The 12,647-nt window shown below is 36.5% G+C and overlaps 1 protein-coding gene across 1 annotated transcript in view; it reads left to right on the top strand.

Moving 5' to 3' along the window:
- LOC139685907 (histamine H1 receptor-like) overlaps positions 1-12,647 on the top strand; it is a 372,789-nt gene that overhangs the window by 337,860 nt on the left and 22,282 nt on the right. Inside the window, exon 2 of the mRNA XM_071583042.1 lies at positions 12,142-12,232. Within this exon, the coding sequence (XP_071439143.1) occupies positions 12,142-12,232 (91 nt within the window). The remainder of the gene's footprint in view (positions 1-12,141; positions 12,233-12,647) is intronic.

The following is a 12,647-nucleotide window of genomic DNA, read 5'->3' on the forward strand; positions in this document are numbered from 1 at the left end:
GATGTTATGGAGAAAATTGCCAGTTAGTTTCAAATTTGTAAATGTCAGTTTCGTTAATAATACAATTTGTACTTTTTTTAACAGTGAACCTCATAAATTCCTGCAGGGATCAATTCCTACAAAGTCAATTAAAAATCCAAATGGTTGACGATAATTTGACAACATATTATAGACTGCACAATTATCTATACAAGTAGACTGAATTTGTAACTCCGATAACTCAGACTAAATATAGGGTTTTCTCGATCAGATAGAAATAATTTTTGTGACATACTTTTCAATCCTATGGAGATATCAATAAGTTTCACCGAATGAGAATCAGAGATTTTGGAGAAGAAAACGATAATCTTACGCTTATATATTAACCCTTGGTTTAAAAGGTTGAACATTTTTGAATGACATGTTGCCAAAATATTAGGATTACAGCATCAAAGTTAAGTTAGAACATCTAGTTAAGTGTTAAGAATAGTAGAAAATGGAAATAAAATTTTAATTTTTAAATATGTATTCAACCCTAAATACGAACTCGTGCACCACTCAACATATTAAAACTAAATAAATAATATCCGTAGTAATTTTGAAAAAAAATATTTTGGGCGTTTTATTTGCGCAATTTTCGCTACATGAAATATGAAAATATCGAAATAATAACGGATTAAACCTTATGATTATCTGAATTTATACCCTATTATATTTCATGTTTTTGACTTAAATTTTATTTAAAATTCCCAAGTTCCCATCACAATCTCGAAGCAAAAGCGTTTACTCTTATCCCCATTCACCTAATTGTTTGTAAAATAATAGCCACCATTAGAAACATAAACAGGTTCAAAGTATTTTATAATCCATTCATTTTCCTGATACACACTAATCTTCCGGAATCGAGCGGCACCGATCACAGGCCTATTTCAATCTGGGGTAGACTAGAGGGTGGTGCACCTCGATTCTCGTGAACTTATAGGTTCTCCTTCCCCAGAAAATTTACTTTCCCTGGCAACGGTGCCCTAGTAGACGGTCTTGCTCCGTCGACCGTCATCCCCACCCTCGATCCCCGTCATGGCACAGCATTGAGCATTGGCATTCATTCCGCGCGCCTTCCCTCGGGGCGAGCCACGAGGATGAACTTGGTGGCCTGTCCTCATTCCAACGTGGGTAAATGGAGCGCCACCCTCCCCTCACAAAAGATCCAGCGGGTCGAATGGTAATTCAAAGTCGGCGTCACCAGATGTGTCCCAGCAACCGCAACCCCGGAACCAGAGCGGCGCATCATGCAGCACGTGTAGCGGTGTGGATACATGTATTTATTTCCCCAACATAATCCCCTACGAAATATTATTTTACCCTATCGAGGCATGGTGCAATAATACTTCCTAATCAATTAGAATTGTTTTACGGTCCTCAACAAATATCAATTACTGTTCAACCCCCCTTGTGGAAAAAGGGTAAATGAAAAGAACATAATAAATATTTTGTCATCAAACATATGTACTCTCAAACTGAAAATTTTTGTCAAAAATCGTGGAAGACCAAATGGGATTTTTGACTTCTAAAATATTATGCATTTTTTTATCATTAAGTGAAAGAGTAAATGGTTAAAAACAAGTAAAGGAAGGTCCATAGCATGCTAACGTTGGATATATGGCCGACTTTCATGTTGTGTGGTAGGACCAGGTTTCATGCGATAAAATGCGGGAGTGGTCATAACTACATTAGAAGCTACTCCTCCCGAGACTCTTAAGGTTTTATTTGACACTTTCTTCATTTACTCCTAATTTGAGTCTATGTAATGACTAAATGGTATAAATATTGTTTATGCTATGACAAAACAAGGATCGATTTTTCGTTACTTACTGACAAAGCTTGAGTGAACTTATTATAGCATGCTTCATCTGCATAAAATAAGAATCACAACATATTTTCAAGTGCATAATCTTTTTGTAGCATGTGAAATACGTGCGTTAGCTGCATCATTTGGTCCGAAGTAGATGATTTAATATAAAAAATGTTATGAGGAGAAAAACGGTTGTAAGCAGTTGAGGTGTATCCCACCGGGTCTTCAAACAAAACCGGAACATCACTTGCGATAAACCGTTGGGACTTGAAACGTCAAGGAATGAAGTCAGCTTGCAAGCATAATCTGAAAAACTTTGTTCTTTTACCTTTTCTTATAAGGTGGGCGCAAGCTGAAAAACGTTCTATCCCTAATTGCTCAAAGGAAATAATTAAAGGAATTTTCCTTTGGGTATGAATGAAGAATGTAGCATAGCTAGACTCAAATTACAGGATGTGGGCTTCAACCGGTGAGCGAGAGAGAGTTTTGATAATAACACCCATTGAAATGGAAATGGCAGTACAGCTCCAAATGGAATGACTTTTATAATTTTTATAGGTATTCCCTCACAATGATCAAGTGTTATGAAAAAGTATAAAATGTGCCAAATTTCCGTAGGACTTTCTTTATTTCTGTATTGGAATACATTTGACTAAGAATGTCGTATATATGCATGTAATTTTGCCCTTTTGTCAATTTTCAGAATTAAAAATTCATTATTGATATCAAATTTTATCTCAAACATGATAACCATTCATATGCAATTCGAACTCCAGTTTAAGCTCTCATTTGAATAAATCCTTAAAATAATGGTGTTAAACATACATTCACAAAGAGAGTACTGGTACCATTCACGCTACTGCCATCATTCCTTGGACATATAAAGTTAAGAATTGAAAGATATATTTTCATACTCTTAACTTGCGAAATTCATTCTGCTCAATCCACTCGCATTACCCGCGACATAATCGATTTCGGATTATCGTGACTCCGAGGGTTCTCATAAACCATGCAAAATCATTAGCATCTAGTTTAATCCCCAAGGCCTAACCCTTTCTGCATACAAGTTCCTCTGGGACTACCTCATGTAACCCAGGTGTACCTTGAATTTTTACCAAACGTCGTAGAGTATTCTTCTCGAAAGCATACAATTGAATATTTTTCTCTCTCTCAATCCTCCGATAAGTCCCTATTAGTATTTACTAATTCTTCCATTCAATTAGGTAATTAATGTGTTGCTATCTCTGTTTTTTGTCAATCAGTTACCGCGTTTATCAATGTTTTAATGCACGTCTCTAGTTAATTTTGTTCACTCTGCAAATCTGACATCTTTGCTAGCACCTACACCAAATAAAGAGGGGATGAAATTTCTGACTAGCTACTAGAACGTCATGACAATACTGGCAGACCCCACCCCCTTCCACAGATCGCTTCTGATGACATCCGGGCATCTACGTTGCAGCCATCAAATATCCAGTATTTCAAGCACTAATCAGTCAGGAACCGGCATAAAGCAGTGAGATGTACGTTACATTCCTAGCAACAAGCTGACCTTTGAGAAAAACGAACAAAGATGGCAGAACATACACGAAACTCATTCTCAATGACTGCATAGCATAACAGTCTCTTGATATTTCGATTATTTTTATACTTCGGATTGCCCTTACCCTTTCTCACTTCGTCTTGTGTTGTCATGACGATTCACCTTCAGTACGCTGAAGAGGGCTGCTTTGTGGCCGAAATACGCGTATTCGTATTTACAATTCTTAATCCTTTCATTTTTACCTTTAACCCCATCCTTGACTTGTGGCGTTAGCCAATTAACCTCATTTGTACTTTGTTTAGAAAGGTGAACTGTTTACGGCTATTGGAGTTTTTCATTTATTCAACACTACTATCCGTAAGAGCTCAATTCTATTAATCTAGTGTTGTTACTTTAATCTTTTTAAACTGCCTAATTGATAAATACTGCTTGAACTCCTTCCGTTTTATATACTCAAAATATATGTTTTACAAATTACTAAGTTAAAAACATTTGTATTTTCCTTCACTAATTTTCCTTACTCACTTTCAAACCGTTCTGAGACTAGGAATTAATAAATTCTTCTTTACCTGAAGTTTTCAACATTTTTTTTCGATTTTAAAATTCTTGTTAAACATTTTTTTTAACTGTAGAAATCAACACCCAATATGCTAGAGTAACCATTAATTGAAATAATCAACTCCAAAACCAGTTGAGATTCTGTGTACGGATGGCTTAATATCACTGATTCTTAACCGTTCATAAGCTCTTAGCGCTTTCGCATTATACTCCTAATAAGGTTTACTTTTGACTTATGGTCTCATGAATTTAATTAACACTTTTTGAAGAAACTTTCACGAAAAAGCATAAAGTCATCATGTATTTCGCATTAAGGAAAGGCCTTCACCTTCTGTGTAGGCTGCTAGATAGCTATGTAGATATCGGGTACTCAGTTGCAAACTTTTTAAGTACCTCCAGCCTCGAAGTCCTTAGAACAAGATGTACTAAGACAGCACTTGACCTAGAGGAAGTTCGGCTAAGACTTTATTCATGAATAGAATTCGTTAAGTAAGCACTAATTAAATCAATTCCAGCTATATTTTTCACTTAAAAATAAACTAAACAATTCAAGCATTTAAATTCATTCACTGAATTCTAACAGACATTCAGCTTGACCTTATTATTAAATCCATCTTGTTAATTATTTTTATTCAGCCATTTTTAGTATCCTCAATGTTCCGAGAAGCAAATTAATTTGGCCATGCAACTCCGGCTATTTGAGGTAAAACTGAAGAGAATCAAAGTTAGCTACATTCTTCAGTAACTGGCCTCATTTCCTATAGCATAAATTGTTCAAATTTAGCAATTTCCTTCTCTCCTTTCATACCACTTTGTTGCACTTCAGCTTCTAATAAACTAAATAATGAATTTCCACTTTTATCACTTGAATAGCGATAAAATAGCCATGGCACTTACTTCCTGCAAACAGAAAGAACATTTTTGGTTTTCATTTTAATTTTAAGAACCTCATAACTCAAAAATCTTCAATTTATTTTAAAAAAAGTTTGGAAATATATGAGGTAACACTAAACAAATATTTTAATCGATATCTTTGCAGTGGGTATTGTGGGGAATTGTTTTGTAGTACATAATCTATCCCAACTTAAATATATAAAATAAGACAAATAACGGATTTGTGCACGTCTTAGTAAATGTTTCCGACATCATTTAAATTATAAGGGGTACTTTTTTATATCAGGAGATTTTGTTTATTTGATGAATTATAATCACAGTAAACATTTCAATTCCGTTCAACGAGTAACAAATATACAAGATTATAAAGCATCTTCCAAACACAGTATTATAGCCAAGTTAAAAAAAACCTCTCTCGAGTCTGAGAGGTAAAATATTTAACCTGAATATCTTCCTTGGCATCCACTCTCGTATGGTTGAAATTGGACTTGCTGCAAATCGTTTGGCTGCGAGTCCGTAGTTTGAACAATCGGTCCAAGGAGCGTCTCACGGCAGATATTACTGACGCTAGCGTCACCCAATTTAATTAATTGCTTACTTGTCAAGATGGATAAGAAATCGGGATAAAGACTTGAGTGGACCTCTTGAGATAACTGACAACCGGCCAAAGGAATCGGTCAGTTCAGTTGCTTTCCGGGAGAAGGCTAGCGAGCGAATGGAACTTTTCTCCGGCAAACCGCCTCAATTGCGGCTTTCTCTCCTTCAAGCTCCACCCCTAAACATCCTCTTTCCATTCACTCCCATGTCCCCTCCTCTCAGACCGGTCGAAAAAAGAGGTACTTATGGGGAGAGGGGTGCGTAGTGGCAGGCGATCAGGAAGGCGTCCCATTCCCGCCAGCGAGCGGACGAGGAGAGAAGCCAAGCATGTTGTGCGAGAGATTGGACCGGAACACTGCGGGCAAATGTTCCGGGACGAATGCGAACGCAATGTGACGACGGGGTTTTATTTGGAGCGGCTGAGAATCCCTCCTGGAACTCCATGGAACGAAGGTTAGCCTTCGGGGTGCGGAGCATCCTGCCTCCATCTCTACACCCCTCACCCACCCAAAGGCCACCGCGTGAAATGCCAGAGGGAGAGATAACACCGCTGCAGGCTCTTTTCCTTTCCCCCTTTTTTCCTTTCCTAAGACGGCAACTTGGGTCGATGCCTGGGAACGTGGGAAAACCGAAGGGTTTTGGTGGCGTCCTCTAGGTTTCCTGCTGTCTTTGGCAGGTAATATGTGGCAGCAAACGGTCAATGATTTGATTCCGTGTGAATCAGATTACCACGAACCTTACGAGGATTTTCAGAGTATGTGTGAGGTGGCGGAAATGCTAAATCTCGAGGTTTTCTCTCTAAATATGACTGTAGAATCGAACAGTTTCTCGGAAAAGGAAGCATCAGCATATTTCTCGGGAACTGTGGAAATTTCGGATGGTATTTTTAGTACCACTGATAAAATTTAATTTCGAAAGACAAGAGTGTTATCGAAACCTATGGCGTAGATACATTTCTAGTTAGGTGTTTCTTTTTTTATAATTTAAAATGGAGAATATGTAGTAGACAAATAGCAATATTTATAAATGTCACACATCTTAATCCTTTTGAGCCGAACTAATTCAATGAGCTTTTTATAGATTGGTGTGTCAATTAATATGATCGCTCGTAATAAATTCCTGATTTGTATATCATTTGTTTTCATAGTATTTCAATCTCTCGGGAGTAAGTTAAAAAAACATCCGCAATTATTTCCTCTAATTGATAAGACTGTATCCATCCCTATGATTGCTAGGCGCCAAGTCAACCCCTAATAACGATTATTGTCTGTTTCCCCTACTTTTAATTCGAAAATATTATCCTAATAATTGCTTGTGCTATATTTAATCTACTTCCTCCCTAACTTCTTGTCCAATACTATTATCACTTCTCACTGGATTTCTTCCCCCTAGAAAAATATTGCTCCATAATTATCACTTCAATAATCCCTGCTATACTTCCATCTCACCTCACGCAGGCCTAAAATATCTATTTTAGCTCTATTCATCTACCAAGTTATAATTTTGAATTTTCCTGTCCTGAATACCATCCATATATTCCAACACCCTATTTTAACTGACTCTGTAAACTTCTGTTTCTTCTGTTTAGCTGCTAGTGCTTCCGCTTAATTAGGATTCTTCTTTTCCCGATGCCGGACACATTATCAGGAAATGTTTTTTCATTAGTATTGCCCGCATATTAATAGCCAATGATTATGTGATGCTAATGATACTAATATTGTAAATTTGGATATTCTCCAAACTGAAACAAGAATAAACTTTCTAAGCACAAAAGCAATTTGTCCTTTGAAGCAGAATGTTCAGAAATATTTCTGCGTTTACGATGTTTTGTGAAATACGTGTAATCATTACGCCTCAACGCTTGTCTTATAGACTGCACATAAAAAGTTCTGGTGACATTTGAAAAAAAATTAAAACATTCCACTGAATATAGTCAAAATATATAAATTGATAAATATAGGTGTACCATTTCTTTATTAAAATATATTAATGAATAACTTTGCTCAAGAAACCATTGAAACACTCTACCTACTTTTGATATTTTTACCCCAATCGATAGGGTAATCGTGGCATGATAAACCAGTATTTTGTTAACACCAATAGATTTATTATGCCACTGGGAATAATCATGGCAATTTTAACTTATGTTATTTAGTTAGCACTTCCCTGCGATCCAGGTACAAAAACACAATAATGACAACAAAATCAAAGAAAGGAGTTATGGTACAAATATTTCAACCTGTAGTTATAATTTGCGTATTTCTATAGTATATACTTGCTCATTTTTTATTTACAGATAAAATCATAAACAGACTCATGATTTTAAATTTTCCGCCCGAGAAAGTGAACACAGCCATACACACCTGTGCCACTTAAGATTATATGGTAAATTGTCGAATCGGAAAATCTGTTGGTAAAACTGACTCAATCAGTGAGTATTAATCTATGCAATTACACATATATATTATTCTGTTGTCCTCGTAAAGAATACCAAATTTTCAGCGAAGATATCTAAGAGTTGAATTATAAGTTTGAACGCAAAATAGTGAAGGTCATTTAACTATGGCGTACGAATTACTTGGGGGTAATGAGAATTCTAAGCCCAATAGAATTTCATGATCATTTATGTTCTGAAAACCATCGCATTATTGCAATTTTTAGTGTTTTTCCCGTCCATCGCTTGTTTACGAAGAAACCGGTGACCGTTTTAATATGACTCGTTTGCTTAACACTATCCTTGGTGAAGACTGGTCGAGGTGTTTCTTTTCTTGGTATGGCGTGTGCTCTACTGAAAGGTTTCAAGTCAAAAGGAGATACCAAGCCAACGTTTCCCTCCTACGAGGTGGCAGAAGGTCACTTCCGCTGAAGTGACCTTTCACCTTCCATCCGGCAATTACACTTGTTTTGGAGCAGGAATCGAATGATTATTTTTAGGTAGTTTTCCTTTTCCTATTCAGCTTGAATGCTGAACCCATCCACAAGCCGAGGAAATGAATGGCAATGGAGCTTGAAGCTAAATATGGTCCCGCGGGTTATATTTAAACTGATATTATGACTACAATTCATTTACGAATTATCTATTTTGAGATTTCTTTTACGTATCTGATGCGCTGATGATTTTATCTCTGTGATTTAATAGTCTATATTTATTGATTTAATAGCCATGACGGTATTTTCCTACTCAACCATTGGCTGTCGTGTTTTTTCCACGTTATCAGGTCATTATTCCCTTCCTCACGGAATGCAACTTCAAAGAGGTCAATAAGTTTTTCAAGTTGCGTGTTTTGCAAGTTTTGAACTAAGAAATCTGCCGGTTGGAACACAAACTAATATGCAAGCTGAGGTTACCGAAATATTTAGCTTTAAGGGATATAGTTTGACACAATACAGTTCCCGTAACATGGCCTGGCCCTGTAAAGTGATGTCGTAGATTAGCTGAAAACAGTTCCTTCTCAGACATCAGAATACCCTAATTACCCAGAATTCTTCGTGATGTACTCATTTTGGCTTCCATCATCTCCCTCCGTCAATCGTCCCTTCAATCTTTTATGCTGATTATACTGATTTCCTAAATCCATTTACAGTGTAACCTCGTGATTGATGCAGCCAAGTAGATTTAATATCCGCAAAATGCATGGTATTTTATCATAAAGGATTATTAAAATAGCGTTAATAGCCCGATTAATACGATTTAAAACGATTGGCCCGATTTTTGGCAGGTGAGTAAGGATCGGAACGAAGCTTTACATTTATTTGAATAAATTTTTCTTGATCAAGAATTAAGTACTCCTGGATTATGCACCTTTTGGGTACTCTAAACTCATTTGAAGTACGATAGCGCGTTTTAGAAGTAGCACGCCTAATTGAACAAACAGATGGGGGCTCTTACCGACTTCTTTCCCGTGTAGGGCAGAGACAAGCAGAAAACGGCTGCAACTCCTCGTAGTTATAAAACCAAGGCCTTTTTTGCAATGCAGTGGTAGAACTCTAGGCCTTTTAAATGGATATACATTGATTCGATGATGGGAACGACTCCTATCTCACAAACAGTGGCTCCGTTGGAATTTGGAAATCATTTCCAGTTTAGCCCCGGCTCGTTCAGATCGCACAAGCTTTCATTCTATTCCCAGTAGGAAGGGAATATCTTTTTTAATAGTTTCCATGGTAAATGGGTATGATCAAAATTGAAAGGCCAACGCAACTGCAATGGATGCCATGAAAGGGCATAGTAACTGTGCATACGGAGGTGCAATGCTTGTGGAATAACACGCAGATCTGAGTGTAGTGAAAGGAATGGAAAAATCGGAAAATAAATTACGTATCGTTAAATCAGTAGCGACATTGTGGGTATATTTATCAGACCCATTCGGGATGTTTCTTTTCATTCCTGAGAATAGTCCATCGTATTTTCACGCTATCCTGCCTATATAAGCGGGAGGAAACAGCGTAACGTTGTTATGATACCAAATGTTCTCTAGATCTTCCGACAAAATATTATAAATACCATTGTATCTTTTGTAGGCTGAGCATCAGGCGAGTATTTCAAGACAATCTTGGGGAACTATGGTAACTGTAGCATGGTAATGCCGATTTTACTCGAAATACATCAGTGTCTACGAGATAAATCCCAAAAGTACCCGACCCAACTAAGAAAACACTAAAATTTTGGAAAAGAGAGAATTTATTTTTCAAAATAATCTCCTTTCAGTTTTATACACTTTTACCAGCGATGTTCAATAAGTTCTATACCCTTTTTATAATTAAAACTGTCTTGCTCCTCAAAAGAGCCATCAACTGCCAACATTACTTCATCGCGGTTGTAAAATCTTTAGTACCGCCGAGCCATTTTTTCAAGTTTGCGAGCAGAAAATGATCCGAGGGAGCTAAATCTGGCGAATAGGGTGCATGAGGTATCAATTGAAACTTTAATTCGTGAATTTTAGTTTTTGCAATACCAGATTTGTGAGCTGGTGCATTGTTTTAATGAAACAATACTTTCTTCTCGGCCAAATGCAGCCGCTTTTGCTTGATTTCTTCGCTCAAACGTTGCGATAAGTTTGTGTAATACTCACCGTTGATATTTTTTCCTTTTTCCAGATAGTTAATGGAAATTATCTCAGGCGCAACCCAAAAAAACGACGCCATTACCTTTCCTGAAAATAAAGCGCTTTTTGACTTTTTTGCTGTCGGTTCTCCCTTTTGAATCCATTGTTTTGATTGCTCTTTTGAATCGAAGGTGATGTAATGGACCCATTTCATCCAGAGTTATGAAACGGCACAAAAATGCTGCTTTCTTGCTGTGAAACTTTGCTAAACACCCAACTGAAACATCTTCACGACACCAGTTTTGCTAGAGTGGGAGCACTTATCTTGCACATGCCTTTCTCATGCTTTTATTTTTAGTTAATATGCGATGTACCGCACTTTTATAAATTCCTGTTATATCTACTGGCTCGCACACTTTCAATCGACGATCATCCAATATCATTTTGTGAATTTTCTTCACCGTTTCTGGAATCGTTAACTCATTTGGTCGACTAATGCGATGCTCGACTTGACAGCTCGTAAGGCCTCGTTTAAACTCTGCAACCCAATATTTTAATGTTGTCAACGAATAAGCAGACTCTCCCAGAGTAGAATCGATTTCAGCTTTTAAATTGGTAGGGCTGAGGCCTTTCAAGTAAAAGTACTGTATTACCTAACAATGACCAATTTTTACGAATTCACTAAAAACGTTCACTCTTGATGGCTGCCAAACAAATACTAAACAACGTCATTAAACTTGAAAAATATATGCTTTATAGACAAAATACTTTCTAATAAAGTGATATTTTTTAAACAACTACCGCCATATTTAATCCAGGCCGGGTACTTATAGGCCCCCATGTATGTACTTTTGAGAAGAGTTTTAATTACAAAATATTATGCACTTCATTAATAAAGGCGGCTGTTTTCAGCGTTAAAAATGACGTTAAAGTGAACTACAATAAAAGGATTCGAAGTTGCATATTTTTATTAAGGGTTTCTAATACTTTAAAATTTATTTTTCCAGCTACTGTTTTTTTGAGATTTATCTCACTCCCTCATTTTTTTTCATATGTTATTCGTTAAATTGGGTAAATATCGGTTGCTCATTTTGGAATGTTAATTGCGGGTAATACTAGGGGCAGTCAATTGAAAACCAAACACCCGCCAAAACAAACAGTCCGTTAAAAGCAAGAAGCTAGCCTATAGCGCATCGACACTGCAATTGCTGTGGTAGGAGAACTGCAAAGTGACAACTCACAGGCGTACGCGGTTGTTTGTTAGGTCCTTGGTGGTGTGGAGGCTGGTTGTTGTAGCGGGTGTTTGGCTTTCATTTGACTGCACCTCATACTATTTTCACGTGGACTAAACATAATTTTCAAATCCCATTTTTACCATAGTCATTGGGAATAGTGTTTCTTTAGTATCCATGTATTTTAGTAGCCATGTATAAGTTGCTTCATAACTTTTAAATATTTTATAATGTGAGACAGATATGAATCTAGATTTAAAGTTACTTCCATTGATCCCATTGACTTCGTTTATATTTGAATGCAATAAAACCCTTTAATAATCTTCAAACAAATATTTAGCTGTTTTGTTATTTTATACGTGTTTATTTACTATAGATCATTCACATAAATTATAATTCGTATTGTTCAAATATTAATGTCATGCTTTTTTTATTTTACAGGTGTCTAACATGTTTATTATGAGTCTCGCTGCAGCAGATCTGACAGTTGGAGGAATCGTGATGCCCATCAGCTCAGTATATGCCATAACAGGTGAGCCTATTCGCATTGCTGAGTTTAAAGAACTTTATTTCTAATATTTTTCCAATGCATTACAAACATGTAAACAGCCACAATCTACCTACCCATACAACCTATTTGATAACCTTTTAACTACTCTTTTTCCTCCAAACCATCACGTCCTCATTTCCAAGAATTTTCTATATAATATCCAGCATGAAAATTGGTTTTAAGGTCTTCAATTGTGCACATTAGCAGCTTCAAGACATATTATCTCCTAAATAATCTAAATATGAAAATATCACTTATTATTATTTAAAATTTCAAATTTGGAGTCGTTAAAACAAAGAGCTTTCCTTCGTATTAATGGCTCCTAGTTCCGAAAATATTAAGGTACGGAGTGGATTGTCGAAAAATGCCTAATTTTAGAGGTTAGATACGTATGTGT

The sequence above is a fragment of the Hetaerina americana genome, unplaced genomic scaffold, assembly GCF_022747635.1.
Source record: "Hetaerina americana unplaced genomic scaffold, ioHetAmer1.1.p SCAF_12, whole genome shotgun sequence".
NCBI lineage: Eukaryota > Metazoa > Arthropoda > Insecta > Odonata > Calopterygidae > Hetaerina > Hetaerina americana.